General features: G+C 34.4%; 1 protein-coding gene across 3 annotated transcripts in view; it reads right to left on the bottom strand.

The window, feature by feature from the left end:
* Positions 1-10100: 10100 nt before the first annotated feature.
* Positions 10101-18588, bottom strand: part of LOC110371033 (leucine-rich repeat and calponin homology domain-containing protein) — a 54350-nt gene continuing 45862 nt past the window's right edge. Inside the window, exon 11 of one of the 3 annotated variants that reach the window (XM_064035049.1) lies at positions 10101-14272. In XM_064035049.1, coding sequence (XP_063891119.1) covers positions 14141-14272 — 132 coding nt within the window. In that variant the 3' untranslated portion in view covers positions 10101-14140. Of the gene's footprint in view, positions 14273-14516; positions 18542-18588 lie in introns of those variants that run through there. The other 2 variants (XM_021327109.3, XM_064035048.1) reach the window with 2 other exon arrangements.

Raw genomic sequence — 18588 nt, 5'->3', positions numbered from 1 at the left:
TTTCAGAATACAATATTCTATTACGACAGGATAAAATATTTTTTACCGCTTCTCATTTTCTCCGTTTACTGTGACTGTATAAAATAACTGTAAGTAAGTATATACTTAGTTGTCTGAAAGCGCCAATCTCGGTAACTAGGGCGATTAGAAAAAATATTTCAGTGTTACATAAAAATAATGGCCCGTTCACAAAAAAAGAAGAGGCTGATCAAATAATACTTAGCTGCTGAAATAATGATTACCTGCTCAAATTATTGTTAGGGTGCGTCCACATCTGGCGAATGCGCCGCGAATGCGCAGCACGCGAGCCGATCGCGAGCGCGTGCAGTCACTGCAATAGTTCGGTGCGCCTCTTTAGCGCAACTCACGCAAGGCTCGTATAGAGCGCGCGAGCGGCGCGCGATCTGCGCGCAATCAGTTCTCGCCCTTACAGTTCCGTATATTGGCTCAGTACTATCGAAGATGGCAGACGTCGCGCGCCGCCTGCGCGCCGCTCGCGTGCGGCGCTTAGGTCGCGCGCGAACTGGCGGCGCAGAAGCGGCGCACGACCAAAAATGCACGCGCGCAGCTCGCGGACAGCTCGCGATCGGCTCGCGTGCTGCGCATTCGCGGCGCATTCGCCAGATGTGGACGCACCCTTAAGTATCTCAAAGATTGACATGACGTTTTGAAACGGACATATTTGCTTACCTACTTATTATTTACATTTCATTTTCCGTAACAATTAAATGAACCCTAACTCAGATGTATAATCTAGACAGATATATCCGTTAAATCTTACTCTTTCTAACCATTAAAAGGTCTCTAAAACTAGAGCTCTATAATATACAAACTACCGCAGGCATCTATATTTTATACAACAATATATGTATCGGTGTATGATATAGGGTTCTGATGAAAGATTATTTAACCTACAGGAACCACCACAATGAGCACAATTTGTATGCGGAAAAGCCTGAAAACGCAACAAATAGAGATGCTTACTCATTAAATTTCTATAAAGTATTACTTAAATCACGCACACGCCAAAAATATCAAACTCTAGCTGTTAGTTTCACACAGTCCCGACTTTCCGAAGGATTTACTTCATGTATAATACTCTAGATGGAGATGTTAAGCACGAGTATAAAATTAAGGTACACACACTAACTTGGCAGAATCTGTCAAATAACAATCGAACATTCACCTCCCACTGTATATTGTGATAAGGATTGATTGAGCTAGGTTGATGTACATACGAGTACCTATATCAGAGGGGTGGCAATGACGTATTCGTTTGGCTCAATGATCTAAGTTTCTGATTCAATTGTCAAGCGCTAGGGGCGGGCGGGCGAGCCTCCGCCCATCCGCCCAACGCCGCGGGCAATGCGGTTAGTAGGCGCGGGTACTAGCGGTGACAATAGTGTAGCATGTAATGCGGTGTTTAGGGGAAATTGAGGAATTTCAGTTACTATATCATATACCTACTTACTTTTGTATCTTTTCTCTTTGAGTAATTCCTCGTCAAGGTAGACGATTTTTTTTTACTAATACAAAATCACTCGCAGTAGAAAGAAAGAAATCAAATTTTATTGCGCAATAAAAAAAATGTTCAAAGTTCACGGATAGAGCGAAGTGGAGAAGAAAAATAAGGAAAACTGACCCCACCACCATGTGGGATGCATAGCAGGAGAGAGATAGACTTCGCAAAACGTAGTTATCTTCATAAAGTTATTCATTTATTTTCATATTTTATTTACGTAAACTTAAAACTTAGAACATAAAAGATGTTTTCAAATCGGACCAGTATTTCCTGAGATTAGCGCGTTCAAACAAACAAACACATCATCACAAACACATAGCAGCTTTATAATATTAGTATAGATAAAAATTAAAAACTACTCATATATTTAAGTGGTAATTTCACAAACAAAACTGTGATTTGTGCCAAAAACTTACCGATAAAAATCTTTACTATCTTTATCGCATTATAAAATATTATCTGTATATAAAAGTACTTATCTCTCTGAATGTACTTGTAGGTGCTACAGCAATAACTTAGTCGGGTCCTGATTGCGTTGAGCGGGCACTTAATGAGAGCCTTATTAAATAATTATTAATTGCTGGCGACCCGCTGGGCGCACCGATTGCAATACAAACTATTGAAACATCAGTTAGCTTTGTAACTAGATATAAGAACCTAGTGGTATTATTGGGTTCATAGACTTTTATATTGTTATTTATTTTATCAAGTAATTGCTAAGGTATTATTTTCTTTTACCACATTGCGTCTTCTTGTGCTAAAGACGTGCAATAATTCAGTCCTTTTCGGCAAAGTAAAGTTTTCATTGTATTAATTATTTACTTTAGAACGAATTAGTGCCAGTTATATTTTGATTAATTCCATTGGTACAAAATGGAAGCTATAGTAGAGAAGTATACTTAACGAAGAATTATAATATAGGTACCCTTGTATGACCTTTAGTAAAATTAACTCTTTATTATTCTAATCCCATTTTGCATTAAACCAACTCGTACTGCAAGAACCAATAATCCGTCTTAATTGACCCATTACTTAGTTTTATGTCTTGAAGAAGATTAATACTCAAATTAGATACTAAAATTATTAGATGCAGCCTTGCCCAATATTAATTTTTAAAAAAAAACCATGTACTTAAAACTAATACACAACTTAAGTCTTGGCATATATTTATTATTTTTTATTTTTTCTAATTGACGTTAGTAGGTATACTTTAAGATATACAGCTTAAAGTCAATTAATTCACGAATTGTACGTGTAAAATTAATTCATACGTTCATACAAATCATTATGAGTACAAACATGATAACTCTTGTGAAAAATAGTGTTTGTATATTGTATAATAATATCTTAAGGCGAAGTCGAGCTGACTTATGTTCGGCCGTCCACTTCGCCGCCATTTTCGTATTGAAATTTAACCACAATATATTACGTTTGTTTGTTAAGTTAATTGTTAAATGGAGAGCCTCGTTATATTCTCGCGCATATTTTATTTGATATCGGCGCTTGCACGATCGTATATCACCTGATTGTAAAAGATGCATCCGCTTTTGGTTTCTTTGAAAACTCGACTCGCCCCAAGCAACGGGCGTGTTGCTCAATAATCCTGTTAATTTTCATTAAAATCTTAGGGAATAACTTAAATTTTTCGGCGTCTCGGATAACTTCAATTTATGGAACGGATATTTTTAATTTCTCACAAATCAAAACTCCGAGCTTGATACCCGAAGGCTGGGACCGATGCCTTCCAAATTAAATAACGAACAGAATTAGTTGTTATTTACGATATTAAAACTATGGCGCCTTATTAAACAAATAGGGGTCGGCCATTTTAGGTTCCGTCGGCCATACATCGCGTCTTATAGAACATTAATGCCTGTAACGGCCTACTTACGTAAGATATTTACTGCCAACTATACCTTTTGAGTCCTCAAATATAATTTTGACCCATAACGCGTGCATTCTCATCAAATGCTTGAGAGTTTCAAAAGAACGTAACGTTAACTTGTGTGTTAACGTAATATTTTAGTGGTTGTTAATAAAGAAGATGGCGGCTTTGTAGCCCAAAGAATTATAATTAAAGCTATAAAGAGATGATTGGTTGGCATTAGGTATCGAAACACTGCTAATGATTACGGTAACAATAATTAGGGATTTTCATTAAGAATGCAAATATGAGAGCTCTTCTTTCCAATTCATTTGTTACATAATTCCGATCTTAGTTAAACAAATAATTTAAAAGTTCAAAAAGCTTTATCTCCTCTTGCAGAACGTTTCATAAAAGAATATTCATTTACAGTACGGAATATAAGATCATTGAGTAATACTGTCTACAACTTCAGCCATTAATTATGGCTTACCCAACACAAAACTAAACAATAACTTCATCTATTTCAAAATAATTAATCCACCAATAAAACAAAATAACATTAATCAATTCGTTCGAAAGTGCGTTCCAATTGGATCCTTAACACAATCGCCATTGTTAGCACGAAGCACGCTTTCCACAACTAATTTATATCCTTAGCCAAAAAGCAATAAATTAAAACAACGAACTTCCTAATCACATAAAACATTAACAAACAGTGTCCAGGCCTCAGGCCAAAAAGGAATTTAATTATTTTCGAAACTGGCCTCAAAACATTTGCATAAGAAAACTATAATTTATCTATACAAGAAATTAACCTCTTGGCTCAACTCAATTACGCTAAACCAAAGCGCATACTAAAAGGGTTTAATAAGCTCGCGCGGCCTTTTAGGGATCCGTGGTAGGAACTACATATTTTTACATATTTTTTGAGTGCACCACCTGAATAAAATTCCAGAAAAGTCTAGCATGTCAATGCTTTATTCGTAGGATCGCCTACGTTTTATATAAAGCTTTTACACAACAAATAAAAAAACACAGATTCATAAATTGCGCTACATATTTCTAAGACTTAGGTGGTAACATTTAGGTCCCAATGTAAAAATATGTTAAACATCATCACACTAAAAAGTTGATCAAGGGTTGGCTAATTAATAGTTGGCTCATCTTTGGGAGAATCATGGTTTGCTCGACTGTAGGTAACTTCGACCATTGCAGTTCAGTAATAAAAAATCTTGAGGTTCTATGAATTGTTTTTACTATTAATATATGTCGCAAAGCATAGGTAAGTTAAAGTTCGGTTGCAGTTCATTCACAAAAATAATGCCATTTGAAGACACTTTTATCCGCAAAACCCCTTTCTCAAAATTCCAACTCCGGCTTCTATAGTTATTTTTTGCTTGTCAATTTAAGTTTTTTAACTTGAAGCTCATAAGTCAAGCTATCAATTAGACGGAGTATCAGTCAAAGTTATGTTTCGTGACAGACAGCATACGGCTGAAGCCCTATTGAAAGCGAGCGGAAAGCGAGACGACAAGCAAAAATTGCTTAGCCTGTTTTCGGAGCTATTACGGTACCTATCCCATTTTCCTCTTTAAAAATATATAGAGCTCATAATAAATACCATAGTCTGAGAGCCTCAGAACATAAGAAGATATCTCATATTACCTATTCCTTGTGTTTTGTTTATAAAATTAATGCTGATGAAAATAGCAAAACATTATAGCCCTTAAATGTATTCACATCCTATTCCAAAAAGTCTGTTCATCTTTTGAAGAGATTTCTTTTTGAGACACAAATCTGTCAAACTTTTAACATTCCGCATCTTGCCTTTCCTACAAATAAAATCTTGACCGTGTAGCAGATGTTTCTATATGTCTGAAAAGCTACACGCTGTCAGTAAAACCTATTCCCAAACGAACGTTACCGACCGTTGTTTAGATGACCCTGACTTTAAATTAATGGCATGGAGAATGATATTTATTAATTTTTAATTTCCACTCACGACTCGGCTTATTGGTAAGAGTCTTTAGTAAGTTTATGACAGGAAATCTATCACTAAATTGCGAAATGCTTTACCTATAAGTTAAATTAAAGGATAGGCTGTGTTTTGGTAATTATTTCTTTGAAACTTTCTTCGCGTAAAAAATATAGAATTATCTGTGATTTATGAGAGACTGCTAATGAATCTTTATCTTGAATTTTAATTAAATAATTCTATTAACCAAGGGTGACCTTCTTTGTAGCTTTTGTTGCTTCGGCAATCGAGACTAGGTACATAGTTTTTCAAAAATCAATTATTTAACTTCCATATGCCCAGATTAGTGCATATTCATGTGCAGTGCAGATGCGAGTTCTAGACTAGCAATCTCTACACTTTTAGCATACATAACTCGTTTGATCCAGGCTACTAAAGAGAAAATTCTAATATCCATCACACCCCTGCCCTGCCAAATTTCCATCTAGATTCTGCAAAGCGTCCTCTTTCATTATACTTCTCCTTTTGACATCATCTGACTACAAAATTTTCAAAATACCATCACCCATTCCTTTCAAATACAATCGTCCAAATCAAACACTGCAAAGATATAAGGGTAACAAAAATACATATAAACATACTCCGGCTTCGGCCAGAGGTAATTGGATCGCCTCGAGCCTCGTTATTTATGCGTCCATACATCAAAACGCGAAAACAAACACACAGACAAAATTTGTTTGTAAGGGATCCTGAAGAACTTATTTGTTTATCGTCAGATTGTGATCTTGCTTAAAGTCTGTATAAAAGAGTCAGAAAGTCTTTAGGAAGTATATTTTAACGGACTTGTCGAAGTTAAAGTTTAAAAAAATAAATAGTTTTATACCAACTTACTTGCAGTGCCGGATTTATATTTTTAATGAGTATAGGCTACTTTATTTCCGCCGCCCCATGTACAAACCTTACAAATAATAATTTTCCATATTTGTAGTAAATTCGGCCAAGGGGATCATTCTCAATCAGGACTAAGTCACAAAAGCTTTTTCTTTACCTAACGTTTCGGCCGCATTGGATAAATACCCACTTCTCGCGAAAGTTGAAAAACCTTTACCTACGTATAATATTTCTAACTTGTATAGGTACTTTCGGTACGATTTAATACTATAAAAATTACAGTAGCAGCAACCAAAACAGCTCAAAATACCCTCATATTCACCAAGGAAGTTTAAGACGGCACAATAAGTGTCGTATGTAAATGTGTCAGTGTCGGTGCGCGCGCGACTAGCGGCGTGTAGCGCAGCATGACGTCACGCCCACTCCTGCGCAGGGTAGCGCTAGACATGAGATCTCAGCTCAGGAATCTAGGTGAGATTGTTTTGAGGTTAAATTTAGCTGGTGTTTGCGATTGCTATTGTTTTAAGGATTTATCTATTTTAGTTTTATGAGATCTGTACCGTAGGTAAAGCATATTAGGTAGGTACTTATTGCTAAAAAACGAAAACAGTTATATTTTAGGTTTTCCATCAGGATCCAGCCATCATAACTGCAATAGACAGCCTTTGTTTAGGATCCGGTAAATTGAGTAGTTCCGTTTTGAAATCAATGCTGGTGGCTTTACAGATGATCAACCAGTGAATAAAGACATTCATAATATAATGAAAACTCCATAATCTAATTGAAAGCGTCTAATGAGCATAAAGTAACAATTTAAATACATTAACCCCATCAGAAACAACATGCACCAAACACTGAATTATGCAAATCCAACGCGATTTAAATGAATCCGTCTATTATAGGAACAGTTCAATTTGAATAATATAGCACTTAATATAATATTAATTCAATTGTCAGTTGTACGTCCCACGTATGGTAATGGTGACGGCGGGGAGCGACGCGTGCGCAGTGCCACGCTGCGACACCGAATCAACTGCCTTCCTTAACTACGCGGATGTGGTGACCAGGCTCTTATGAGACAGGTTTGGGACATATTAGTCGTCTGTGGATTTGAAAGGGTCAATAGATAGAGGAAAGAGTTGTGAATTAATTATCTCGTTCAGCCCATGTGTTAATTAGGAACTCCTAAGCATTAAAATAACGATAGTGATTCCAGTATCATCCACGTAGCCTTTTCCCAAATATGTCAGTCGGCTTCCTGTGTAACCTGATGCCGCTAAGTTTCAGTGTTTTACATGACCTCCTCAAATCTGCTACCTGTGCAGCCCGATGCTGATTGTCACAGTGTCTAGTCTCTTCTCCTAATGGTGTAGCTTTTCTAATAGAATCATCGGTGCAGTATGAGTTTGCAGTGGTCCTTCTTCCTAAAGCTGTATACACGGAAATTCCTTATTTTCTGAAAGTCACGCTCAAATAGTTCCCAATTTACATATAAAAAGAACCCATGGAGTTCCTACAAACGCTCTATGGTGGTAATGCGACAATACGCGTTCCAGTACCCTCACATCTGCACATCTATCGAATGAATAAACAATTGTGTGCTCGCATCGACTTTATTCGAAACCACAGACATAACTTTATGAATTTACAACTATTGTAAAATATTTTGATGTCAGCTATGTGGGTAGCATTGTCGTTTTATTATCATTGAATTTTAATAAATGTCTCGTTACTCGACTGTAGTGGATTCTGTAGTGTAGGTAGAGTTGAATTGGAGCACTAAGATGTTCTTTCACTAAGAAGTCTTTTGAAAGTCAATGATTGAGCATCGTTTTAGTGACAACATAACATTAGTAATGATGTTTGTAAGTGGGTAGGTGCCTAGTCGTTCAACGGTCTGGTAACATTTAACTCAACAGAACTAAAATCATTTACACTTCTTACCTACTGCTTGTTAGGTCGGTAGGTTCTGCGTATTTTTACTATCGCTACTTCCTGTGATTTAAACAATAGGTGCCTACAAGTAGCGCTTGAAAATTCAATGCTCTATTTATTTTTTACTAAGAACTAGCTAAGGATGGTTGCTATCACTCAAAATTGCAAAAATGGGTAGGTATTTAATTTTCCCGTTGTAAAAACTTATCATGGAGCAAACTTATTTAGCATTTTAGTATCTTCACCCTATAAGCAGCATTTTGCTCAGCTATTCTGAAACGTAGGTAGGTACTTGTACCTATTGGCCAAAAGATACAAGCCACATTGATGGCACTGTTCAATAATAAAAATTCACCCTACCAAACCAAATCATATTCAGGTGGATGTGTTCTGAACTTCCTATCTACTTATAACTTGAGTGATAGGTACGACCTATGCGTATCAAAATTCGATTTTACAACACACCAAGGAAACTCCATTCCATTAGACACTTTAATAAATGCATGCATCAGTCCCTTTTCACCCCATACGAGGGCGATTGTTAGCAATTTTCCGCTCGATTTACCCCAAAACTGTGAGCGTCCCATTATAAAACAACATCGTCATTCCGGGAACAAAGACAATTAAAAAAAGCAGAACAGTGCGTTCTTTGTGGGCGTCTAATTAATTAGTTGTAAACAAGAACGATGATTTTCGTAAATGTAAATAGTAGAAAGCTATGGACGCCGTAAAATTAACCATGTCTGTTGATTTTATTGGCTGTAGCCAAGTTTTTTGTAAAAGTCAATGAATCCGATTGATGGCGTCGGTTCCGACAAAGCGTTGTTTCCTTTCTATTGTTGTTTTAATATAGTTCAAATAGATAGTTTCGTTCTTGTTATCGTTATTAGGTGAATGCAGCTGGTGTTAGGTTTTTTGTAGTTCCGTTTGGAAAATTCATTCTCAATCTCTCTGACGCTCTAGATACCAAACTTTAAACTATGTAGGTTAATAGAAATATAGATTTATATAGTAGGAATTGCTTTTCAAAATAATAATCCAAAAGTGAAAATGTTCGTAGTTAATAAGTTCTTCTGCCTTTCAGCGAATCCGTTTTTTAATGTAGGCACCGCCATCTACCGCAGCTGTTGGGAAACAGACACAAAATTCAAACCATTTTGTGAGCCTTACAAACAAAAAGTAGATACCTATTTAAAGTATATCCACTTTTGTACCTAGTTAGTTTCCTTATTGATTCATTAGTTTAGTAGTGAATTTTGTATTTCTTACATTTTTTTAAGACAAACAGATCCAAATATATTGTGCCCATGTAGTTTTCTGTAGAGGTAGTTTCGGTAGCGCCGCATCCCTGCTTACCTATTACCTAATTATTGAGCTAAAAGAAAATACAAGCTTCTCAACAATCTGTTATTCCCAACTATTCGACGATCTAATTGAAAGCCACACCGTAAATAAAGGTAGCGACACACGGTCGCGGCGCCACTAGGCGTGGCCCCGACTTGCGAGTCAGCGTCGAACGATTACCGCCCCGCCTCGACGGTAATCACAGCATTACTTGCAAGTTTTTGATAAATACACGGTTTTTGTTAATTGTTTGCAATGTAAGGATGTTGTGGGTTGTGATGGGTAAAACCTTTGTTTGTGTGTGGAGTCTAGGTAAATCTGTTTTGTAGGCTTGTTAGGTTTGTACGGTAATTGATATAGCTGATTTACATACATCAAACTTTGTTTGTATCGTGATGAGCAAAATTAATCACTCAGAACGCTCATAGTACCGCTCTAAACGTAAACGCAAAACCGTTGTCTCCGGTTTCACATGTCCAAAAATGTATTTTGTAAAATATAGATAGTAGAACAATATTCATGGTAGCTTTGTCGTACAGGGGTGGACAGTAAAATAAAAAATCGAATTATAATTTCGAAAACGTATATACCTTTATTTTATCTACATATAAACATGTGTGTATGATAAGATATTGCTACATCAAAGGTACTTAAACTAGGAGACCAGTGCATTACACAAAAATGTTAATTTTTACAATCAAAATAATATCCCTCACCTTAGTCTTTGGCACATTATCTTTGAATAGGACAAAGACTCGACTCTAACATTCAGTTCTGTAGTAATTCTTATCAACTATTTTATACACAATCCATTATACAGGTATTTATACATGAGCGATACATTTTGCGATACATTAATGCTGATTGCAATGTACTATAAATATTAGCAGAAATCCTAAAACGTACCATTAAGGTAAATTCAATAAAATGAAAGTTTTTTCATGGTAGTTTTACCGCAACAGGATCGAAACATCCAAATAGCCTATTTTCTACCAATCTGGAAATATACTACAAAAATATATATTCAGTATTTTCTCTATACCTTCTCGTTTTTCTACCCTTTTTGATTTTTCAAAATGTATCGCTTATGAATAAAACCTGATATTACTAAGAACAATAATGTCGGTTCGCTGTTGTGATGAATACAAAATGCATATTAACTATAAAGTTTATGAATAATTTCTATATAATTTCAAATCAGTGGTAACACAACTCTAGGAGCGAAATAAAAGCTATTACGTATAGTATGAGTTGTTCACACAATAATTATATTTAATGATTAAGTTGGCAGTATGACCACAACGTGAAAAGTAAACTTAGACATAAAATAAAAATACTATTTCTTTTAATTAAACAACATAAAGTAAAAAAATCACACTAGGGATATTTTCTTATTCCAAATCTACAATTTTTTTATTAATAAGAAATTGATTGAATCCATATAATTATAAATCATGGGAAAGCCGGTATTTGCAGCAAAATAGATCGTAATAGTTGTACATAACTGAAAATAAGGTAAATAAGCAAAGTGTAAACATAATATCATTGAAATATATGGCTTCTGTAAACATCAATTAGTTAACTAAATATGTTTTATACCTTCAAGACCTCACCTCATATTATTGTAAACAAAAGAAAGCATTAAAATCTAATCAATGATAAATCATTACTTTCTGATAAATTATTCAAAAGATACTAAACACAACACTAATATTTTCTTATAAAGTAAAAGTAATATTATACATAGTTACTGTGACTTATATTAATGAGAATTGACTATATTTAAAAGTGACGAGAACAAAATTTATATACTAGAATATATAATACCTATATATGAGTATTAGGAGAATTCCGTATAGTTTAGAATTCGGTGGTAAAAAGGATATGTGAATAATATTTACAAATTCTTTGTTTTTGATGAAAATTAATGGTTTATGAAAACTTTTTTTGAGATTTTTTTACCTTTTTGTAAAGTTTGATGAACCTGAGATTTTTAAACTTTATTTACGGTATTTCTATTGGTTAATTTGATGTGACAAATTAATCAAATCCATTGTAGAATGACTTTCGAAATGAAGATGACAAGATGATTCTTATGATCGATGAAAATTCATCCTAAAAGTCGAAAAATATACGAGAAAAATTCCTTACTATATCACTGCACACAAGTACACGAGTCTATTCAGAATCCAAAAAGTTTTTATTTTAAAACCTTACACAATTCCTAAACAACGAGAATCTCGTCCCATTCTATCACGATTTTTCTTAATCTATGGTGCAACAATGCAACTGTGTAACATGTTATGCAACCAGTTTACTGTATGAAGTACCTCTACAATTATATCGAACAGCTTTGCTTGTCTGAAGTTGGCTACTTGTGACTTCCGAGTCTTAATGTACCAACAAAACGCTTGAACGCTTGCATGAAGCATCTAATGGCTAACTTCGGAGATGCAAAGTTATTTGACTATAAATAATGTCTGAATGTTTTGGTTCGGACATTATACGTGTTACAGAACATATTACACAGTCTGGATTCACTATAACATAGGGACAGTTCTTACACTAATTTCGAAGATTACAGAATTGAAACGATCTCAGTTACTTAAGTATTTGACGGCCGTGTTAATAGCTCTACTAGCTTCTACTTCGCGACTAATTAAGTTACTTCTAATGACAGACGCACAGCCCAAATTATGGTACAATCACATACAACTGGCCCTCGCAAGGTTATGGAGAAAATCCTACCAGTATTTTGCTTAGAAACTTTGATATTTATCAAGATTGACTTCAGCTTGCGCTTACGCATAGCCAACAAGTTCATACCAGAACATATAGAAGAATCAATTGTTCTTTATTGCTGTTTTGCTACTTATTATGGAGTATGTAATAAAGTCCATTCAAATTGAAACCTTACTTTATAGGCAATCTAATGCAGAGAAGAGATTCGTGGATTTCATCTACATTTTTTTCTATTATTGCATTAAAAAGACTTGACAACAATTTCATATCATAAAATATAAAACAAAATCATCAAGATAATTTATCTAATTTAGTTTTCACATCTCGAAACTATGCCTGTTCATATTTTTTTGGTTCAACTTTCCTAGGACTATTCATTGACGACCGAGGTACGAACTAACATTTATAAGGCCCGTGCATTTCAGTACTAATTTGAGTGCTATTCAGACTATGCCAATTTGCTAAGACACTTCAAGAACCTACTTTGGAGAAAGATGATATTACACTTACGAACAAAAAAGTTGACTCAGCGGAAACACTTGGGATTTAAGATTCTGGTTTCTCTAGCGATTTTTTAGTAACAGTGAGATGGTCAATAATTTGGTCGTGAGTGTAAAGAGGCACTTCGAATAAAGACGTTTTAACAATTGTCTACTTATGCGGCCTATTCAACTTGTGTAAAATGTATCGTAGAAAATTCACTAATAAATTCGTGTATTGTGCATTTTTATTTAAAGCACCTTTATTGCGGTGAAATATTACGTACTACATAGATACAGTGTTGGGAAGTTGACACCATTGATTGATGCCTAGATCTTTTTATTTTTTTTAACGGTAGACTTGACTATAAACGACCCAGTTATCGATTGGTTCAAACCACCAAATCATCTATATTTTCTTAAAAAGTTCCGTTTTCCTTAAAAAGCAAAGGTATCTTGGTATTGCGGTGGAGCGTTTTTAGTGTCAACTATTTCAGTGTTTTTCCTTCTGCAATATTTCGTGCATGTGCATCACAATTTATAGAAGTTTGATAAACAAGTATTGCTAATTGCTAATATTAAATTGTCTTTAACAATGTTTGAAAAGCAATTGTAAAGTTTGCTCATTCGTTTTTAATGGCTTTTTAGAGCTTAACTTTTATTTGGAAATCGAGAGAGCTTAGTCTAGTCTAATTCTTTATTATTTTAACTACAAGTGTAGAGCGAATTATTTTAGTGCTCTTTCGGGGATATCAAATCCATTGATTTAAATCTAGAAACTTGAAAAAATATAATGATCGTACATTCCTTCTGTATCGTTTATTTTTGACTACATAATGTATTTTGTTCCTTTATATTTGGTTCGAGTATTTGACAGGAAACGTGACATTCCTTACAAATAATTGGCTACTTTATTTCGTTAGTTCAATTTTTAACTAGAAATTCCCTATCACTCATTCTATTCGCTAGAAAATTGTAGATAGGAATATAACTTAGATTTCCATAATCGCATATTTATACGCATTACAAGTTCGTATGCCATTTATTCCATATTCGTGATGTTACGTGACTTTTAATTCCTGTAAATTCTGGACTATTTTTAAATCCTACGACTCCCTTAGACTAATGTCACTACACATTAGTCTGGAAGTCTGAAAACATGGCAGCAATGCGAGTATCGAGCACTAGATGGCGCTGAACGTGCAAGCAAGCTCAGCCCCTGAGTCAACCGAACCACCATCTAAATCGGAGACAACTTTCGAATCATATACTTTTACATAAGACTTCATTTCTGTAAATCCTAGATGCAATTTATACACGGTACCACTCTCCCAAGCACGTTACAGCGTTAGCGCGGACATGGGCGCGAGTGCTAGTTTCGGGCGCTAGGTGGCGCTGGGCACCGCGTGTGGCGACGCCCGCGCGGCCGCGTGGCGACGGAGCAGTTCTGTCACTGTGATGGCTACCTGGACTGTGCCTTTGCCTTCGAGGACGTCCGCTGCGCAGCACATTAGTTTCTGAAAGAGAGGACATATTTGTTCATTGATTGCTAAATGGTCCAGACGTTATTTTGTTTCAATTTTTATAACAGTCGTTACCATTGATTGGTATAAATGTTAGCAGTATTGTTTGTTTATTACACAAAACAATCAAATTTATTAGGCGATATTTTTGACATACTAAAATCATATTCTCATGACAGATATAATGGAGTCAGTAACAAATGAAACACAAAGGTTGCCAATAAGAAATTTATTTCTTTAATTAGTTGAAACATTGTAAGTACATACAAAAAAAAGTACACTTTAAACATTTTTCTTCCTACAGTAAAACTATGACTAATAGCCGAAAATATTTCGAAAAACTTCCATATTATGTAGTTTCGAATAAACATAATGAAATCTCTCTCAAAGTGCATTATGAACGTGAAAAATGCGTGTTATTAAATGCAAATTACATCTAAAGTATAATACTGAATTTTAGTAGAAAAAAAATAGAAAAAGACTCAAAAAGGAAAATAATAAACCAATCATCTTATAATGTAATTTAAATATAACTGGAATATGAATATTTGACTGGTTTTAATATTTTGTCATTGGCAAGAATTTATCAAAAAAAAAAGTTACAAACAACCTTCAGGTTACAAAGTGGCCTTTTTACCTCATTCACAAGAAAAAAATCGGTCAAAATTCTAAAGTAGGCGGTTTAAGGTATACTAAAACCAGTCACTATAAACTACGTAAATAAGTACCCAAGCACCAGAAGCTAATAAATATATGTACGCTATAAGCCTTTAAATTATATATTAGAATCTATAATAATATCTCTTAATCATATAACTATTGATAGTTAGCATTGTACTCGCGACTTTAAAGCTCAAAAATAAGATTAATATTAAGAAGCGTAGAAAGAAAACACCACACATATACAAATAGCTTATGACCAGAATAGTTATGATAAATAATAGTGTAACAATACTTTATTTTTTGGGCGAATTTAACAATGCATTTCCACGAGATGAATTTTATTTCTGGAACAGGTGAATGAACATCTTGGTTTGACGTTGTATTATGCATCCAATTTGTAATTATGCAAGCTTTTTTGACAAAAAGTCTGCCAATTGCGGATAACAATACGCCTAAAAACAAAATATTGTTTTAGAAAATATGTAATTTTGAGTGTATTACGTTACAAAATCAGCAAGAAGAATGTAAACCAGCGTTAGAAAGTTTTAAATAATGTAAACGTTAAACAGAAGCTACAGTCTTTACAAACACATCTTTGGAATGGTTACAATAATATAATAATTAATTATACATAATTGTATATTTTTTATGTATTTTTCAAGAATACATACTTTTAAACTTGTCGTATTCTGTTACAATTAAAATGCGTAAAACATCATTGTTATATGTAAATATAATAACATTTACGATCTTATTGGCATCAATTTTGTTTGGTTGGCGTCGTTAAGGAATATCGGTTATGTATAAGAATTCTTGTATAACTTGTCTTTTATATTATATCTTTCGTAAAATTGTTACGCAAAAAGCCTCAAAATACTAAGTACTACTCGCTACAGAAACAGTTGCCTACGTGGGACGCAGCACGCATTGCATTTGTCTTTTTTTAATGTCTTATTTTCTAATGCAGTTCACTCGAACAATTCCAAATTCAATTCTCACTTGGTCATCAAAACTTACCCGCAATAAGGGTATTACAGTCTTGCTGGACATAATCAATCCCTACATACCATATACTCACCCTAAAGTTTTTATCAAAGGCAATCAAATTTTTCTATACCCTGCCACCGTCAAATCATTACCAGTAGATCATACTGTCAATCTGTCTTATCTCTCCCTTCCACTCCTAATCCCAAAATATAATTAATATTTGTAAAAACAGTAAAGATAGCTGTAAAATTGAAAAGACTAATTGCCATTCTAATTGATCCTCATTAAATGCCACGTCTTTTTTAAATTAATTCCTAAACAATTCCATATTATGTATAATGCAATACGCACCACGCCCAAATTCTATCTAAAACCAATCTAGCTTTTGCATTAAAAATACAATAACGATATGATGTTTCGATTAAGGCATATAATTCTTATTTTATAAGAAATTCCGAGTAAACAGCTAAGCTACGTTATCAGTATAATATTATATTAGTTAATACATATTCCTTTTCATCTTCATAATACTTCATGCACCAATGTTTTAACAGTTTCTTATTGTACTTAAATTTTGAAATATTTAACTGGTGCTTTATGTGATTCAGCTATATATTTATTTTTTAAAATGTTACTTATATGTATTTGCATACAATACTGCAACAAAAGAGTAGGTTAAATATTTCAAGCTTGGAGTAGATATATTTTATCTCAATAAGTTAATAATTTGTAAGGACCGAATCACACAAAACATCAGACACTAGCTAATCTGCTACAATAATTTCAATGGGTAATTCCTTTATTTATTTATCTTCACTTATAAACGGTTTTTAATCACTTATTATTTAATCGGGTATATCAATATCATCTTTCAATGTTTACAAGTCAAGAGTGCTATCTATTTGTAAAATTGTATTGTATTTTGGTGCAAAAAGACTACCTAACATTACAAATCCTATGTATTAGAATTGCATTAATAACTGCATTGCATCGTTACGTAAAGTATAAAGAAAAAATAATACTAAAACTATACTTAGTAGCAAATCACTCTTCAACACAACAAACGATGAGATCTTGGAAATAAAAGTTTTGCAAACTGTTAGATAGCTTTTACAATATACATGCGTATGCGCACGTATTGTCTTTATGACGTCAACGTGTATTATACATCAATATACAATTAGTGCATATTTAACATGACGCCTTGTAACTACAGTCTGCAAAACATAATACAAAAAATCAAACACGCAAAAATAGCCGACAATAGCAACCAATAAACAAACCAATTGGCAAAATGTATAAAGAATATTATAAAAAAACTACTAATTAAAAATTTAAATGCCTCCAATCGGAATGAACTTATAACAAGTGGAATTATACCAATTAAAAATAAACACTAAACCAATCAAATTCTAACAAAAACAAATTCACTGGAACCTATAAAATAAAGAAAATATAAATTCCATTGTGTAAATCCGTCGTAATACAGCCCAATTCCTATCAGACTTCTAGGTTTTAAGATCATTATAAAAAAGAAAACTAGCCTCAAAATTCGATTTCAGACCACTCACAGTCAGACTGTGCTTAAAGGCAACTGAGTTTATCTTGACCGTTGTAGAAAAACCTCAAAATTAATCATGTATTAAATGTACATATTTCACCATCACTTTTCATACCACAAAGGTTAAATATTTTTCTCTTCTCTATAGTTTAAATACGCATCCGGTCTCCCATGGGATATTTTAGTCCCATACACACTTTAATATTGGTTAATATCTTAGTATGGGAAACTTGAAAAGACATCCTTTTCTATATTCTGAGTAATGTTTACACTGCATGACAATTATTTATCAAGTTATTGCAAAGTTGAGGTATAAAAATTACGGTAGATTACATCACAAATTTTCCAATACAAGTTTACAAAGGGTACATGATTAGCAAAATGGTCGACACAAAGAAAGTGCCAAGGCATAGACAAGTGAATAGAACTCTGTTCTCAACCTCCTTAGGAGTTTCAGTCTCAGTAGAAATCACACTGTTCAAATTGTTCTGTATATCGAGATTCATTTTGCCCCTATCATATCTTTCAGCATCCACTTCTTCTCTTAATAACTCTGTAGGAAAATCAACTTCATCAGTGTCGTATATTTCAAAATTTTCGCTTCTTAGTATGTGGTCCTCTTTGCAGAAGGGCGTGACGAATTGGACTCTATTTGTCTGGTAATACGGTCCTCTATTCCTTAGCTCGCTGGTCGCGTAGACTGGTGAATAGTGTGCGTTAGCCGTGTCAGTGTTATTGTTCTCACTGTTTTGGTACTCTTCAGATTCATCGATGGTGTAATGTTGGTTGTTATCGGAGAAGTTGAAGTTGCTAATGAAGCGTTCTTCTGAGTATCTTCTTAGCTGCCTTTGGTAGTAGTTGACTTCGATGGAAGTTTCTGCGTCGTCGGCGTAGTACTCGCCTGATTGGTCAGTTTCGTAGTGGTAAGGGTCAGTGGGCATATCCCTTGCGGACGGCGTGGCGTGTGTGAGGAGGGCGGCGACGGTGCGGGCGAGTGGGGTGAGGCCGGGCGGTTGGCAGCCGAGTATGTCTTCGGCCGAACAGATGACCTCCTGCAACACACGCCACCCGTCTCTTAGTTTCATTTACAACAATCTGT

This window comes from Helicoverpa armigera, chromosome 6, assembly GCF_030705265.1.
Source record: "Helicoverpa armigera isolate CAAS_96S chromosome 6, ASM3070526v1, whole genome shotgun sequence".
Lineage (NCBI taxonomy): Eukaryota > Metazoa > Arthropoda > Insecta > Lepidoptera > Noctuidae > Helicoverpa > Helicoverpa armigera.
The sequence above is the reverse complement of the archived record's forward strand: the minus strand, read 5'-3'. Positions and strand labels throughout refer to the sequence as shown.